The 18,275-nt window shown below is 41.9% G+C and overlaps 1 protein-coding gene across 2 annotated transcripts in view; it reads left to right on the top strand.

Annotated features, from left to right (window-relative positions):
- Positions 1-18,275, top strand: part of PPARGC1A (PPARG coactivator 1 alpha) — a 374,124-nt gene that overhangs the window by 296,400 nt on the left and 59,449 nt on the right. The window contains exons 1-2 of one of the 2 annotated variants that reach the window (XM_054824835.1): positions 10,992-11,157; positions 16,190-16,369. In XM_054824835.1, the coding sequence (XP_054680810.1) occupies positions 11,110-11,157; positions 16,190-16,369 (228 nt within the window). In that variant the 5' untranslated portion in view covers positions 10,992-11,109. Of the gene's footprint in view, positions 1-10,991; positions 11,158-16,189; positions 16,370-18,275 lie in introns of those variants that run through there. The other variant, XM_054824834.1, reaches the window with a different exon arrangement.

Here is an 18,275-nt window from a genome sequence, read left to right as displayed (position 1 = left end):
GATTGTTTAGGCTATGCGATACATTCAGTGTAGTTTGGGCTGTTTTTTTTAAAGTGGAGATTGAAGGGTAAGGAACTGGCTATCGCTATCGCTATCACTATCTCTATCACTATCACTAGAAACAGAAGGATTACAGCCAGAAAGGAATTCTTGGGTCATCTGTTTCATCCTCCTGTGCTAGCACCATTCTTTTTGTCTACTAAACCACACAGTGTTGTAATATATGATTGATATTAATTAGGTTTCTGCAAAGTACTGCACTCCTCAACTTGAACTGAACCAGAAATAAATATATTGCCATATATTAACATTTTATTAGTTGAGAAGAAGAATAGGATGAAGGCACCTATGTGAAATCCAAAGTATGAGCTTCAGATTGAATTAGTGCCAGCAGTGCCTTGAGATTAATTTGGTTACTATGGGTACAGAATAAGAAATAGTATACCATAATGTAACTATGTTTACTGATTCATTTCTGGCATTAAAAACTAAAACCACATTATATATGCAACAACAGTCTTTTCTTCCTTGGAAGAAGAAGGTGGGTACATTTTAGTAATTAAAGTGAATGTTGCCCTCTGAAAAGTGCCAGTACTCTACTGGAAGAGGAGCTGCTATTCTTTTACAGGATCTGCCCCATCGCAAGCAGCAGAGCTGCAATATACTAAAAGAGACCTAAAAACCAGAGAAAATACTACCATCCCAGGAAGCTTCTCGTCTTCTACAGCTTCTTGTTAAATATCTCTTGTAATGTGACATCATCTGTTTCATATACCATATAGCTGTATTGGTCAAATGTCAGTTTTCTAACCTCGTGCCTCTTCGTGTCTCATCAGTATGTAGGAGAGGGAACAAGTTTTGCATCTTAAGATGTTGAAAGCTGGGTAATAATAAAATAATGCAATAGAAATACCATATATTCAGAAAGCAATTATTTTAAGGGGTTTCAGTTTTGACATGGCTAGATTAAGTATGAAGCTTTTTGTTTTTTATACTTGCTGTCAAGAATGTTGTTAAATACTGATACCACCTCCTAAGAGAACAACTTTTAAATACCAAAATGAAAAGGATAAGCATTAAATATTTTGGTAGATATATTATGCCATAATGTCTACTGCCTTGTTCTTAATACAAAGCACAGTAGGGTTTAATTAAAAAGTGATTGTACGATCTATCACAAACCTGCATTAGGGATATGGATGCCAAGAAAATTAAGTTGAATAGGTGGTGATAATGAAATCGATATTTTATTGAATAGTTTTTATTCCTATGCCTTTGTTTGCTATTCTTGCCTCCCTGTCAGCAGGTAAGACATCTTCCATCCAAAATTCTTTGAAAGAATTCATTTAGTCTCTTTCTGCTTTGTTTCATTGTTCGATCAGTGTAAGTTATTTTGTTCATTTTTTGACAGAGTAAAATGCCTTGATAAACTTTTGACTCTGTTGGAGTAGAGCATGACAGTAAACAAAGAAAAGCAAGTCCTTTCAAGCTCATTCCTGCTAGGAGTAGCCAGCTAGCAACTAGTACAAGGGTGATTTTCTATTTCGTGTAAGCAAAAGTCACAGTCACTCAAAGCCTCCAGGGCAGCCCCACAACCTGCTTTAGTACAGATTTCTCCTGTTCCAGCTCCTGGTGTGGCTTCAGGACCTGCTAAGCAGAGTGTTTAGCAGTAGAGAACATGAAAATATATTCACTGAAGCATAATACCCAGTGAAGAATATATACAATAAAAGTAAGTGTTTGTACAGCCTGGGCCAAAATCACCCTTGTTGTAACTTCATCAGCTTAAATGCTATTGATTTTTCAGGTACCACTGACCTAAGTTGCTGGGATTGTGCTTGGGATGAATTTGACCTGTACTGTTAAGGCCAAGCAGAATCACAATTTAGAAAGTACAATGCAAAGAAATAATAGTTACCGTGTATTCTGCTGTCTTGTAATTCTACACCAGTCGCTCAGAGTTCAGTGCACTGTTGGAAAGTCTCGTCTTTAAATGGGGAGAAGTGTGTCTGCAAGCGCTGTAGCAAACAATAAGACAAAAGAGCTTATTGTTCCCCTTCATATTTTTAAGAGTGGTATGCTGCAGACCAGACAGCTTGCTTTTTCTGAGCAGAGCTGCTGGGTCAGCCAGCACAGCTTCATTTTCACATCCCCGCTTACTAGGTTCAATGTTGCCAGTGTCCTTTTTTTGTGGCAAACTCAAACAGCCAAAAGGGAAGGCCGGTTTTGATGATCTTACTGCATGTCCTAAATGAACACGTATCACATATTGCAACGGGCTGCACATTGCAACTTGCAGTTCATCTCATGCCTGGGCATGATAGGCAATGTGGGATAATGCACTACAGGAGAAGAGAGGCACAGCACAAGCCTCTGAAAGCCATGAGAGGCACTGAAAGCTTGCATTTCTGGTATGCAGCAGTATAGATATTTGAAAGGTTAGGTTCTGTCTATTTTTAGGTAGCCTTCACATTGGGACTGATCTAGAAATGAAGGTGATATAAAAATTACACGTGTCTCTCCTGATTTGCCAGACATTTTTGACAAAATGCATAAAAAAGGCTGTTCTCTGATTCAGAGAGATTTTTTTCTGAAGTAAAGCTGTGCCTCTTATTTAGAAGAGGAGTCTTTATATTCTTGATTAAAATGCCAGTGCTGTCTATTTCACTCCAAGATCAGCATTTTCAGATTTTAGCAAAGTTAAAGAAATATGACTTTCCCAGTTATTGTTTGGGAAGATTTATTCACTTGTGTAAATGAATTTTAAAAAATTGGCAAGGCCTTTTATCTCATATAAAATAAGTCTGAAGATAAATGATCTTTTCCTCTAACATCACCTATCATTAAAGTGGCTAAATGAAAATCAAAATGTGTTGCTATTTAGTCCCTGCTTGCCTTTTTACGGGAGATGAAATTGAGCATGTTTACTGGGCAGGAATTGTCAGCGATGCTTCGATTTATAGCATTGTCCAGGATACAAATTAACAACTGCCGTGTGTTTCCTCCACTCTCCCTGGAAGATGGTAGCCCCGTCTCCCCAAAGCGTATGTCTCCAGCTTGCTGTGCACGCTCCTACCCTGCCTTAAAGAAAACCTGCAAACAATGTAAAATTGTATTGCATTGAACTGAAGTGCAAACATTTTTCCGTGTCTTTGTAAACAGGAGTGCATGTGAGAATGAAACAGCTGGAGGTCTACCTCCAGAAACCCCCCAGGGATGTGTCACACTCATTTCTCCAGTCTATGCAATCTCAGTTTAATAAATTGGTAATAATATTATGATGAAGTGCTCTTTGGTGTTGGTTTGCTGTTTTTTCAGAGGGCTTTTTTGTATAGCAACTTGCAACATAAATTAAAATAATCTTCCGTTCAGACAGTTTGCTATTTTTACTTGGTTCTTTGTTCCTCAGAGAGGAAGGGGGAGCCTGCAATGGGCAAAAGGGGAAGGTGCATCCCGGTGAAGTCTCTATTTCAGTGGGAATCCTACACAGTCCTTTCAGTGCTTTTGGTTAAATGCATTGCCTTGGCTTGCTGTTTTGCGTGTGGAGTTCAACAGAGCAGAGACAACAAATAATGTTCAATTGTGTCAGATTGTCAGAGAATTTTACGACGGTAGAGATCCATTAGGGACAAACATGAAAGTAGCAAACTTGTCTTATCTGTTGATTGGCATGAAGTCATGAAAGTACAGTCATAGCTCTTTTTGGGAGGAGGTATGAATCTTCGCTGGTACCCACTTATAAAATAATTATGAGACTAACCAGTGCCCCAGGGCAAAGGATGTTCAGCAAATACTAAATTTCTCAGGAACAAAGATATCCAGAATGGTGATAGCTGATGCAATCTCAGCGCTTTTTCCCTATTCCATTCACTGGGGAAAGCTGGGAAAGCCTGAGTAGTATGAAAATAAAAGAAGGTGGAAATGTGTGGAGGAGTTTATGCTTTGAACTGTCTTGGTCCCATCTTCTGTGATAAGGTATGATTCAAAGCCTGCCTAAATCAATTTTAAAATTCCCATTCCCTTGCAAAGGATTTAGAGCAGTCACCCCTTCCAGCCACGTTAACCCCCCCCTTTTACTTCATTGCGTTTTCTTGTACAGGTATGCAGGCAAGTGATTTGGATAGAATAAATTAAAATATTCACTCAGCCCAAACCTTTCTATGGCTAGCAGTTCTCCCATTCTCTCTCTGTACTAGTTTCTTTGGCCCTGAGTCAAAGGTGGAAGTACTGACAAATTTCTCGTCAAAAGCTTCGCTGGAGGAGGGTCAGCCTCCAAAGGTTTACAGCTGCATTTGGTACAGCTAATAACCCCAGGGCTAAATGCTTATCTTCCTTTATTTCAGTTATCTGAATTGGGGATGAAGGGAGGATGACATCTCTTGCCATTTGTGCAACTTTTTTAGATTAATATTGCAGCTCCAAGAAAAATGAATAATTGGACTTTTGAGCAGAGAGTGGAACCATGAAACCCATAGGGATTCCTCTAGCACTAGTCACTAGTTTGCATATTGCAAGTTAACTGCAATTCATGAAGGGTTCTGGCTAAAAATAACTTCAGGGCTCAATTTTGGCTGGCAGGAACTACTAGTTAGGAGGTCAGGGGAAGCTGATCCTTCAGGAGCCTTGTCTGTGTGAGACTGCGTTGGCTCTTGCGGTGAGGTGACCCCATCTCCTCTTGGCCTGTCCTTGGCCGACTCGGGAAAACGGGGTGCAGGGGCTGTGGGCAGCTGGGGAAGGGGACATTTGCTGTGGTCCAGGACCATCAGAGGCCAAGCAGTGTGTGCTGGCTGCTGCCCACATGAAGCTATGCTGCCCACTGACAGCATCTCTGCAGGAGCTCATCCTCCTCCGCAGCCAGGCATAACCCTGTAAAGGGTGACTTGGTGCATAAGCAGATTTTAAAAAAACAAACAACACAACTCCAGTTCTTCTGTGAGATATCTTCATTTTATTTTGTTTGCCTAAAATTGTAGCAGAGCAAATCTGTGGCCTATGTTACTAAAATCCAATCAGATGAGTACAGTTCAGAATTATTTCCACATTATACTTTGTTTTAATATGAAAAATGCCAAGAGCTAGGCCCAAGAAAAAAGGCTGACTCAGTTCCACTGAGCTCTGTCTGAAGAAAGTCTTATTTGAAGATGAGAGATGTGTTGGTAAGGCTGTCTGTCATCTCTAGTTTATTAAAAAAAATTGCTAGGAGGCAGTAAAGCTGTCCACTGCCTTTCCCTCTGTTCCTTCACTCAAAGGTGCTTCATTCACATCGACTTTACCACAGCGGTTTTGTGTAAAACAAGATTTGATTTTAGAGTATTTAAAGGTTACTGTTCTCTCCAGTGCTGTGCTGCAGACTTGTGTGTGCTCCACTGCAATCGCCTTCCCAGCCATTTTAGAGAACCGATAGCCTACGTTATGGAAATATGGGATTTATTTTTTTTCCACTAGCTACTACAAGCCTCGGCATGGAGCTGGCAGGGAGCATGTCTCCTGCGCTGCTGTGGCAGCCCGGGCACCACAGCTTCCCTCTGACCTGGGAGGTCCCGGCTCAGTGGCTAAATGGCCAGGTAGGAAAGGAAGCCCCAGACGGTGTGACAGCTGAGTGGCAGCCTCAGCAGGGGATGGTGGCTTTGGAACAACCTCAGCTCCCACCAAATTGCTTACGGTTGCATCAGGGAATCTTTTCTGCACCCTAAGATATCAAATACATGATGGTTGTTCTGGGATCATCATCTTCAGATACCTCTCAGAAAAAGTCGGTAAAAACTAGATTGGTATTAATGATGAACGGGTCAGGAAACAAGAGCTCCACGGTAATACTCTAGATGCCCCAGGGCAGATGGTGCAAGGTGGATGGTAATAAAGGGCAACGAGAAGGATCTGGGTGGGGTTTTGCAGATTATTACAAATACAAGGTATTACCTCACTGAAGCTTCCCCAGGTTCTACCCTTTGCAGCTGGAGCTGGAGAACACAATTGTCCATCCCCAGAAGGGGGCTGTCTGAGCATCCTACTGAGACTGGGAGGGGAAGAGGAATGGCATAGCTTCCGAGTGTGGGGAAGATACCCCCAGCCACTGAACAGGAGCCCCAGAAACCAGTTCCTTGGGTCTGATAATACCAAACATGAGCAGGTTTTGGTCTCTTCCCAGGGACTTAAATGTGTGGAAGGAAAAGGGGAAAAAAAGAACTTTATGATTTCTTTTGTTCCAAAGAAATACCAGCACTGAGGTGAGTAAAGGAGAGATGATGAAGATCTGCAACGGTCTGCGATTTTGCTGTGGTCCTGCCTGCTCTGCCAATGTGCAGGAAGCTGCAAAACAGGAATATGTCTCCTTGGCTTGTCTGTGTGTCTGTGCTCAAACAGCACCAAAGCCTCCCCAGGAAACTCATGTGTTCAATGGCTCTGTTCCTCAAACATATAGGGGCAATAAATTTAAATGTAGATGCTCTTTTACAGATTAGTCTCTCTGTGAAACAGTAACACCCAAGTGAAAGACATTGTTCATGCTGCTTTTAACAGGCCTGACAAGCTGGATTTTCCTGCAAATCATAGCAAATGTGGGTCCTGGAGAACATATGCTCCAAATGTTGGGGGAAACGAGTGACAAATGTATTTTTTATGTAATCAGCTGGAGTGGCTTTGCTTTTCTTGTTTTAATAATGAGTAAGTGAAATATGCTTGTGAAGAGGGAGAGGTTCAGGGAGGTATGAGGAAATTTAGGGAGATTCCTTGTAGTGGGTGCCTGTTTCTGCTTCACTTGGGCACTTCTGGAAGATTTTGCTATGAGTATCGAGTTAGAAAGAGTTGTGTGTCTGCAAGCCTGGTTAACACTGATAATCAGCTAATCGGCATTATATTCAGAGTCAGGTCCATTTGCATGTGAACAAGCAAGTGAATTCCCCTGGCATTCAGTGCTGTTTGTTCCAGCCCTCAGTCTGTGGAGGCAGATGTGGCAAAATTCAGCCTGGTGTCAGTAATGTCAGTAACGCGTTGCTGTTCAGAGAAAGTTATTTTGGACTCTCTAATATACAGCTCCTCAGACAGCCTGTGGCCCAGAGCTGGGCCAGGAATTAATTTGGCCCAGATCTCTTGAGTTGTTCAGAGAGATGGTACTGAGCACTATTGTGGTTTTCCTCTATAAAAAAAAAAAAAAAACCAAAACAAAAAAAACCAAAAAACCAAACAACTCAGTTCATAACTGCCCTAACAAAATTGGAGAGGGCACACGGCTTTATTCTATTGTAGAATTACTGCACTGATGAACCCAGAAGTTCAGGGAGTTTAACTCAGTGGGTTATGCTATTGAGCATGTATTCTGGGTAGGATGAACTGGATAAATAAGGAAAAGAAGCTGAGAAGGAAAAAAAATCAGCAAACAAATAGAAGTGGAACAGAGAGAATGGAGTGGAAAACAAATACAGGACTGTGCAAAAAATAAGAGTAAAGATGCACAGAAGGAAGATTTCTCATAAAAAATTAATAGGGTACATATACTTTATATAGAACACCATTCATGCTAACACACCTTTGGAGTGCAGTTATACACAGCATTGGCTGATCTTCTGCTGTAAGACCATTCACTCTTGGAGGGTTGAGCGGAAGGGGTTGAACTGGTGTGAGAACTGGTTTGCAAGCCTCAGCTTGCTGAAACTCCAGCACTATTTTTATATACAAGTTTGGTTGTCCTTACTGCGCTGAAAAAGCAGCAAACTTGTGGAAAATCAGCAAGTACCATAGTCTTGGGGGCAAGGAAAGAAATTCTTTCTTCCTCAGTGTCATGATGAAGGGACCAAGTTTTGGATTTAAAAATCACAGGGGCTCTAAAATCAGTAGCTTCTTGGAGAAATCTAAATTACAGGAAATAAAAACATGAACATAGTTAGAAAATGTGGGTAAAAGAAGAGGAGGAAGAGATAAAATGAATGCTGAATCCAGGGAAGAAGTCAGGGACAGAAGGCTTGAAGGCTTTGGTCTTTAAATTCTGTTCCCTGTTGTTGCAGGCAGCCATACCTTCCAGTCCTGTTAAATCAGGATTTGGGAGTTTGTGCCCAAATGCTGTTGGAAGGCTTGCCAGAACTTTCTTGAATTATGGCCCTTGAGGAGGAAAAAGGCAAAATTTGGGAATCGCTGAGACTAGCTACAAAGTAACCTGAAAGCAGGGGAAGTGCAGTGGTCGAGGAGGAGGTCTGATGACGACATTTCAACAGGGCAGACTGGGTCAAATGAACGGCAGACTTTGCCAGCTGAAAGAGGGTTTTCTTTGTATGTCTTTGTTATGGAACCAAATCAGGTGTGCGTGCTCAGATATTGCCCCAGGAAAGATGTTTGTGCAATGCTTTTGTATTGTCAAAACAAAAGGGGAGAGGATTGCTAAAGCTACTAGGGAATGTTCAGAACACAAGGTTTCCTTTGAGGAGAGCAATTTAGGTGCTGGCTGGGTTTCGCAGGATTCATTTACATATGCTGAGGCTGCGCCACTTCCAAACTACACCACCACTGCAGCTGCCTTCCTTGCCTTGCTCCTCTTATGGGCACCATGCTCAAAAAAACACATTAAAACATGTGGGGAAAAAAGATCCTAGTGAGTAAATTTATACTATGGCTGGGATTACACCTTGATTTTTCTTAAAAAAAAAAAATAAATTCTTCCCAAGCAATGGGGAACCCTTGTTGAAACCTCACAGTCTTTTGTAGTTGGACTCGTGTTTGGCATCCCTTCCAGGTAATGCTGGAACTGCCAGCAAAGTTCAAGCTGTAATGTGGACAGGGCCATCGAAAAGCTCTGGGGGACTCTGTTATTATTACCTATTGCTTGCACAGTCTACAGTGCACTAAGAAAGTTCTCCAATCTCTAAAGCTTGTATGGCGAGAGCATCGCTAAGGTCACAGTTTATATTTATCAGTTAACTTGCTAATTTGAAGGGAAAGCAGTGAAGTGGAAATGTAGAAAATAGAAACAACATGAGCAGGTCAAAATATCCAAAACAGCAATATGAAATGTTCCAGTGTAAATACATTTCTATAAAAGGTGTGAATGAAACTTCAAAAAAACCAGATGATGGATTCGGCACAGTCAATGAACACAATTATAAGTACGTATTGAAGGAGAATATTCCACCAACCATGGATCCACAGATAATAATTAATAAGAACCAACTCCACTCCAGGCAGGCAGGTGCCCAGCATTATTTCACAGTTGACTGTTCGAGGGGTAGAGGTACTCACCTTTGCCCCAGATCTTAATAATTTACTGCAGTTTTATCATTAAATCAGCGTATAATTGGGAAGGAAATGAGGTTTTTTTCGTCATGAGAGCAAAGCAATACCGTTAATTTAATCATTTGTAGGAAAGGCTTTCTGTAGTCATTTGGTATTTTGCTGTGGGTTTTTTTTAATTAAGTAAAGTAAAAACAATGCCATTTTTGTCATGTGTGCTTGGTGAAAATATGACAGTGTGATGTGATTTGCAACTTAACCATAAGCTGGGAAAACTGTACGTTTTATCAGGACTGGCAATAATGAATTACAAGGGAACACAAATAAGCTAAGAATATATCTGAGACCTCCTACCATTTCTGAAGTTTCCAGTGTCTGCAGGAAAAAGGCTATTTCAAGAACTGTACTTCTTTTTATTTATTTTTTTTCTCTGCAAAATCACCATAGCCTTGTATAATAATTGAATTCATTTAGCCTTTAGAATACTCAAGTTTGCAAATAACAATGAAAATGAATATTTCATGACAAGGAGGATGATCAATTATAGTTTTGTGACTTTGACTGGTAGCCCAGCGTGACGGAGCCAGCGCTTACATTTCACGAGAATTTTTGCACCCAGCTAATTAAAAAAACTGCAACTTAAGACAATAAGCAGGCAAGTGGGGATAGTTAAAAAGACGACCTTTATTTGTGGGTTGTTTTGGTTTTTTCCCCCCGTTGTGGGCAATGTTTTGCAGTTCAGTTTGGTACCTGGAGTTTGTTGTGTATGCATTGCAAAGGGGCGTCATAAACCAGTTGCACCTGCAGCAGCCCCTGTTGTCTGGGAAAGGCTTCGACCCGGAGACACTTCTGTTAACAGCATGTCTGGGTTTTCACATGACAAGAGGATTGTGTTTTTCTTATTTTCAATGAGAAAACGCTGGATCCAGGTCAGAGAGGTTGGTGCATGCTATTTATACAGAAATGCACCCTGAGGCAGTGGTGCTTTATAGGAAAAAGCACCCTGGTTTCTAGGGGGAGTACACTGAGACAGAGAAGTGATTAAAGAGCAGCTGAGAAATACTGTAATCTAGCTGGGAACAGGATCAGGCTCCCTCCTTGTAGCAGGTGAGATAACTGTATGAATGTTTTTTTTACAGATGCTTACTCCATTCCTCGAAATGCTGGGGGGGGGGGCTGTGCTCTGATGCATTTGGTGTGGAAAAACTAACCTGAGTTGCAATTACCACCGAGAAACCATTAACCTTACTAAAATACTTGACGAGATGCAAAATCTCAGAGTGAAAAAGATTGTTCAAAGGTATTGTAACTTTTGCCGAACTCTGGGATAGCCTCTCCAAAGGAAACTGCGCCGGGGAGCCGGGGCGGGCACTGCAAAGGTTAGGCTCAGGCCATTCAGAGCACGCAGGCTGTAGCTCGGCTTGGAGTTACTTCACTTTTTCTTTATAATAAGCGCAGCTCTGCCTGTTGTTTGCTTGGGGGGGGGGGGGAGAAAAAGAAAGCAAGCCAAGAAATTAAAATGATGGGGAGGGATAGGAGCTATGCCACGGCAGGGCCAGAGTTTTGGGGGTGTGGCGTGGAAATCTGCTTTGAATCACAGCATGGTGCCGCGGCCGCCGAGGTCTGAGCGGGTTTCGCAAAGATTTACTTCACTTCAGGCTGGGTCTGCCCCTGGGTGACGTCACGGGCTGGAGCAGCGGCACCAGAAGGCTGGATGAGTGACAGCCCAGCCTACTTTTTAATAGCTTTGTCATGTGACGGGGAACAGTAGTAAGACAGGTGCCTTCGGTTCACTCTCAGAGAGGGTCTCGTTGCCTGCATGAGTGTCTGCTGCCTGCCTGCCTGACTCTGGACCGTAGTTTGCCAGCTTTCCTGCCGTCGCTCCGCAGCTGGATGGCGTGGGACATGTGCAACCAGGACTCTGTATGGAGTGATCTCGAGGTGAGGGGTGCGCGGCGTGGGCGGCGTGTGGGGTGCAGGCGAGCAGCGGGGACGGTGGGCTTGTCAGGGAACCGGCAGGACGGCCGAGGCAGTATACTTTGCAAACAAGTCCGAGTCTTATCTTAACTCCAGTAAGTTTGCTATTTTAAGGTTACTCTGCGATGCCTTGAGCAAATCAAAGCTGAGCTCCTGTCATCAGTATCTCCTGCAGTTGGAAACTATTTTCATGTGCCTCTGGCTCGCTTTCCTGTCATATGCAATATTTATGCTCTAAGATATTGATATGAATCGGTGTCTGAAGTCTTTCCAGTGGCGTTTAGTGGCCTGGTTGGAAAAATGCCATGTTTGTTTAGAATAAGATTAACATTTCTTTTTCAAAAAAAAAAAAGTTGAAATTAACCAACGGCTTCATATTTTAATTGCTTGTTTCACTGTGCTCTGTCGAAGATTTTTTCCTTGTTTATCAGCTGCAGAATTCAAACATGCACACAAGAATGAATACCCTGTTGTTTGGCTTTAGATGCTTTTAAAAGAGATTTCTGGAAGGAGACGTTTCCCTGCTTCTTGTGGTGTTGGAATAATGACGCTGTAGCTAATGTCCCGTAGAGCAGGGTTTGCAGTCAATCCAAGTAGTCCAACAAATGGTTAAATCCCAGTGTACAGCAGAGACAACAGGATGAACCATGAGAATAGAGTTTATGCAGGACTGTGTGAACTGCTGCTGCTGCCGCTGCCGCTGCCGCCGCTGCTTGTGTAAAAATAGACGGCAATACATCAAATCCACAGCTTCTGCTGGCTACAATTCATAAAGGGGGGAAAAAAAAAAAAAGCAAGCAGCTCCCTGGTAATCACTGGAGTATAAAGTGAGGTTTGAGGATTTCTGCATGTTTGCATTCGGCAAAATGGAGTGTTACCTGAAAGTTCGGGCAACTTGCGAAGCCAAGCAAACTTTCTTTGGACCCCATGGAGAGGAATCCCAGATACAGACCTGCTCAAAGGAACTAACCCTCGGGCCGCGAGCTTGGAATAAGTGCTTAAAATGCTCCCCTCGGGCAATGGGGGAGGGAAAAACAGGTTACAGGCGATGCTTTTTAAATAAGATGTTCATGCCGTAGAAAGCTACTCATCTGAAGTAAAAACGTTACCGTGTTCTCCAGTATATTTTTCCTATCTGGCAGAGCGTGCATGCGGATTCTCGAGTCTTTTTGTCATGTTTTAAATATTTGCAGCTTGCCATTGTATCCGCTGATTTCTGTTTGCATATTGTAATTGCTCTTATCTTGTTTTGATTTCTTGGTAAAGTGGAATAGATATGGATAATTCATATGTCCTGTAGCTATTATGAGTCAAGGCTGTAAGTGGATGACTTTCTGGCTCCAAAGTCCTAATTGTTTCTGAGTAGCTGGAGTATCCTGTGGGTTGTTGTCTGGCTTGTAGCATGGGTCTCAGCTGCCGTAGCTTCATTTTTCCATCATGTATTATTCCTAATGCTGCTAGGAGCTGATTGAGGAACCAGCTTACATGGAAATACTGAAGATTTATTTTAATCACTAGAGTTCCTGCAGTAATTTCAAGCTAGTAACAGAATAGATAATTTATGTCAATGACTTTTTCATAGTGCAGAGGAAAAAAAAAAGGGAAAAAAATAAAGGGTTTGATCTTAATATTAATTGTGTGGTGGCTGGGTTAACTGTGGGTAGGATTTTACCAACGTGCTCCTGCATTGCACTTCCTGTAGCAATACAGGCGTCTGCATGCTGCTTTGGCTCGGGGGATCACCTTTACCGATCTAAAATATTGCAGGCGGCAGGTACTGGAGGAAGCTTTCATTTTTTTGAATCATTAATGTTTGTCGTCAGTGTAAAATGTATTATATTCTCGCTCACATAATGACAGGACGGCGTGTTGCTTAATAAAGGCCTGCATCACTGTAGCTGATCAGTGTCCCCAGTGCTTCACAGCTTAATGAAGGTGATGTACAGTAAGGTTGCAAAGATTGATAGAGAGAATCCACATGACACACATTCTGTCAAGTCTCTCTTTCTTTCCTGAGTTCACCCCCTTGGCTGTTTGAAAAACTTGTTAAAAATAAAAAACAGATTATATTTTCATTAATATAATTAATATGGCACAAGTCCAGTCTTTTTTTCTTTTTTTTTTTTTTAATTTACCTTCAAAGGCACAAAAACGTCCAAAAGGTTAATGGAGAATTATACTTAATTATAATGATTCATTATCATTGTTGCAGTTAAGCTAATTTATTGTTTGCGCCTTAACTAAGAGAAAAAAAGTCTGTTGGAGTGAAATAACGCACAGTAATTAGTCTTTTGTGTTTAGTGACTGCTTTATCCTCCTAAATGTTACTATAAAATTAAGGCTATAGTTATGGAATAACTATCATATCAAGTAACGGTGGGAAGACAGTAAAATGTATGCTAGCAATGCAGCTGCACCTGTTACAGATGTATAGGCAAACAGTAAATATCAGCGTGTCAGATGAGGACAGTTTTAGGACTTGGAGTGTTAAATCTGGCATCATCCAAAGGCCAAATATAAATTAATAACAGGAACACTTGCTACTAATGTGTCTCAGATTAGAAGCATAATGTCATATTCAGAAACATTGATTTTATTATCATGTCAACATTGGCAAGAGCATATATACTTCATTTCAGCAATTACATTTTTTTAGGTGACATTGCAGTCACTATAGGCAAATGAAAGCTGCGATGAGTAGGATTTTTTTTAATACAATTGTTTATATTGCTTCAGAAGCCTACTGTAGGAACTTAAAAATGCAGATTACCAAAAGTAAACATGTTTAAGTAGATGGTTCACAGAATGAAGCTATTTTTACAAACGAAAGCAGTAACAGATCAGCAGGATACTTTAGAAGTCTACGGCATCAGTTATAAGCTACTGACCTCCACAACACAAACCTGAAAATGATGCTGAGAATCTACCTTTTCAGTCAAAAACTAGATTATCCTTTAATGAGATCAGAGATTTCGGCCAAGCATCAAAAAAGGTCATTTCTGCATTATAAGATTGCTGCTGGAAGGTTGTGTCTTGCACTAAAGAAGAGGGAACTCTCTAATTTTTTTCTTTTTTTTTCATATTACCAAAATAATGATAAAAAAATTGTGTGCAGTGAAAATTACTTAAGTGGGGTTTTGACTTCTTAAAGTTCCACAGCCCCTTAAATAATAGGAAGAAAAGCAACTGCTATTTCAGAGCCTCATTTTGCAGCCTTTCAGCTCTCTTGCCCCTTGGCCTATTCCGTGATTATCTCGTAGTGTCCTGGTAGATGTAGAAGTTGTCTGGTAAATTATAGCTCACACCAGCTGCACTGAGTCTTCGTGCCAACAGATGAAATCTTTGCTCATGGCTGTGCTGCTGCATCCAGCCCGTGCACTGCAGACGCGCCGAGATTCCCAGGGACAAAAACCTCAATGAAATGCACCTTCAGCAGCTCCAGCTTGCATTATTGTAAAAGGCGGTCCTAGCAAGAGTGACATAACTGGTACCAAGCAATTCACATCCATGGACACCATGGTAGTGCCCTACAGACATCTCTCTTCAGAAAGTGGCACTTTCTGGGTTGACTTCAGTCCAAGTAGAAGTTGGGAAATCGTTCAAACCACCCAGTCAACTGACGGGAGTCGAGGAGGACCTGCTGTTGGCCATCAGGACCTGCTGTTGGCCATCCATAACACAGTGCTAGAAATTGTGTTAATTGGCGTGGAAGCCCTTAGATTCAGCTGACTTTAAATGGCTTTTAACCATTCAGTGCCTGGTGCCTTTGCAGTTTTGCCTGTGTTTTGCAGTATACCCATATCAACGTACAGGTTCAGAGATGAGTTACAAGGGTACGTGGTACAGTGCAGGAGGAATGGCTTCATCAAACAGCATTGATGTATGGGACTCTGCTATTTGCCAAGCTGTTACTACGTGTTTTCCATAATTAGGAAATGGGGTTGGTGGACACTCTTAACATTTCAATTGCCATGCTAAAGTGGATGTGTGCTATTAATTTTTTCTTGCTTAGTAGGTCAGTCAATACCCTATCTAGCTTCATACTAGCATATAAAAGGACACTTATTCCAGGTTTATTTGTATTTACCACTACACCCTTCATAAGTCATGGAGACAAAACCATTTTGCACTGCTGAAAAGGATCCATGCAGACTAGACTTTGTTTACTACCTCAACCAAAATGTTTCACAGACCCTCTGCATTAGGATTACTGAATCAGAGGCTGCCAGAGGAGGAAAACCCATTTGGTTCCTTCACTGCAGCCACTGTCTGGAGACACTTAGGAAGCTGACTGGGACAATATACCTGTTCACACCAAGCAGGTGAAAGGCAGCATGAACTATTATTTATGCTTGTCATCCAAAGGTGAATGTAGGGATATTTCAGGACACACTTTGGTTGCTAGGACCCTGATGTGTAACTGGTTGGCTGTGGTCTGTGCATCGAGGAAAGAGCACAGCAGCCTCACTGACCTGTACTTTTTTATGCCCATATGGTAGCCACCATCATGACTGACCTCAAGGATTACAGTGAGGATCTGTAGAAGTAACAGTGTGACTATCTCCAGCTTGAGCTAGCCTTCAGGGCTGAAGGCTGTAACAGGCTGTGCCTCTTTAACCTGAATGTATCAGGAAATGCGTGACAGACCTTGCCCAGAGGTATTCATCTGTAACTTCTACCTGCACTGGTTTGCTCTGAAGCAGGAGAATAAGGCCATGCTTTGGAGTATAAGGAGAAGGAATGCCGTTGCCCCTGGACAGAGATGTGATGGAGAAGGCAGCTTGCTTATGCCCTCCTGTTTCCCCCTCCCCTTTGCATACCTTTATAGAGCTAACAATGATCTGATACTTTCTGGGGGTTTTTTTCCAGAAAAAAATGTCAATTTAAGTGACCCTGTGCCATAGCTTAATCGAGGCTTAATTCTTATCACATGATATTAAAGTTAATAGATTCCTGGTAATTAATGAAACTGTTTCTGTGTTGCTGTTTCCTGCAGTGTGCTGCTCTGGTTGGCGAAGACCAGCCTCTTTGCCCAGATCTCCCAGAACTTGACCTCTCCGAACTAGATGTGAATGACCTGGACGCAGACAGCTTTCTGGGAGGACTCAAGTGGTACAGTGACCAGTCAGAGATCATCTCCAATCAGTACAGCAATGAACCCGCCAATATATTTGAGGTAAGGCAAGACAATGCAAGTGCATGTTGCAAAGTCCTTGCTTGTTTTTTCTCTAATTTTTTTTAGCTTGGTGGACAACAATTTTACTATTTTTTCCCCCTTAAGAGACAACAAAGGTGGTAAAGTGTGTTATGGGTTCTGACTGGTACCCTTAATCCTCATGATTAAAACGAAGCCTACGATCTGCAGAGAGGGGGAAAACGCCTTGAAAAAATTTAAATGGAACTTTTGATTTTTGAAAGGAAATGCCTAAAGAGTCTGAGAGCACACTGCCCTGTGGCGTCACAGCGAGGAGTTGCACAATTGTCAGCTACAAAGAAAAACAAAAGTTGAAATGTGTTTGTTGTCTTCCACTTGCATTCCCTGATAAGAAGCAGACTGCAGCACAGCAGCTAGCTGATGAGTAGCTGGATCATTTCTAGTAAAGGTTTTTACTACTCGGAGCATTACTGTGCAAAGCACTTGCGTGCAAATTGAGAGGTCCTCGTAGTTGATGTATAGGGGAGAAAAAAGGTGGATGTGGCAGAGAAGGCAGTGAGAGCTGTCAGTAGCTCAGGAACCAGCACATCGTTTGGGATGTTTCATAGATCTCCTGGTGGAGAGCAGTCTTAAAGTAAAAGTCGAAGGGTGGTAGGAGAGATTTAAATGTTTTCTTTACAATTCTGCCTTGAGGATCAGGGTGTATGAGAGGAGGGTTACAGTCTCTTCATCTCTGTCTCCAGTCTTCTTTCTTCTGTGGTGTAAAGCCTTCATGATTCTCCACCTGTGGTTATGGGACAGCCATGCCCCTCCTGAACCCTAACCTCCTTCCTTCCTTGATAATAGGAGATGCCATAGATCATCCACTGACTGGGAAATTGGACAATAAATTGATTAGCTGGCAGGAAGACTTTATGCAACAGCAAGCTGCGGGTGCTGCCTCTCATATGGCAGGTACTGCAGCTCCAGGAAGTACGGCTGGTCTGCTGGCTCGGGGAAGCCCCGAATTATCATGGTGGAGTTTAAAGGCTGGAAAAGATTAACTGAAACCGTAGAGTAAAATTCTTACCTAAGATGTCCTGAATTAAATTTTTCTTTTTTGTATACAGCTCCAAACCCATAGTGATGTCCCTGATGCAGATGAAGTTACTCTGGATTTATACCAGTGTAACTGATAGCAGAAACTGGTCCTCTCTATTAAATTTCTATAATTTACACCCAAGTAACTTGGAATTAATTTTACTCAAATCAAAATGAAATTATCCCTGCAAAACCCTGTGCTTAGACCCTCTGTTTTCATTAGTTGTATAATGTTCCGCGCCTTGTTTTACAAAGTTTCCAAACCCTGTCTTGTTCTTGAATTGCAGTTGTATCGCCTCAGGCAAAGTACAGCGTGTTGGTGTGCAGGTTTGGATGGTGGGGGACACATTTGCAGCTGGCGTGAGAGGGCATGGTTTTGATTTTCATATAACCGAGATGTGTTTTTCCTCATTCATCGAAAGCCAAATGCAGAGGCATTTTTCTTTTGGAAGAATCAGTTGAAGATACGGACTTTCAAAATGTAAGTTCCTGATAAGTAATATAATTAAGCATCTACGGACTTGAAGCACACAAATTGTTCCAGTAAAACCAGCGGAACTTGACCACAGGCTCATTGCTTGACCTGTGCATAAATGCCTGGCTGCACTGGTGGCCACAGCTGCCGAGCACAAAATTGTCTCGTATCGGTAGTGATGATTCCCCTATACGCTTTGTATAGGAAGTGTCACTTTCCATATAAGACAATTCGCATTCTGAAAATCAAAGCATGTTGCAAACAGCAAGGCAAATGGAAAAGCTCGTACATAACCCTGTTGGCAGATGGTGACACGAGGTACTGGTCATTGCATGTAGCCTCTCATGGGCCCATTTGAGTGCATCTGAAGAT

Source organism: Grus americana, chromosome 4 (genome assembly GCF_028858705.1).
Source record: "Grus americana isolate bGruAme1 chromosome 4, bGruAme1.mat, whole genome shotgun sequence".
In the NCBI taxonomy this organism is placed as follows: domain Eukaryota; kingdom Metazoa; phylum Chordata; class Aves; order Gruiformes; family Gruidae; genus Grus; species Grus americana.
This window is presented reverse-complemented; position numbering and strand designations above follow the sequence as displayed.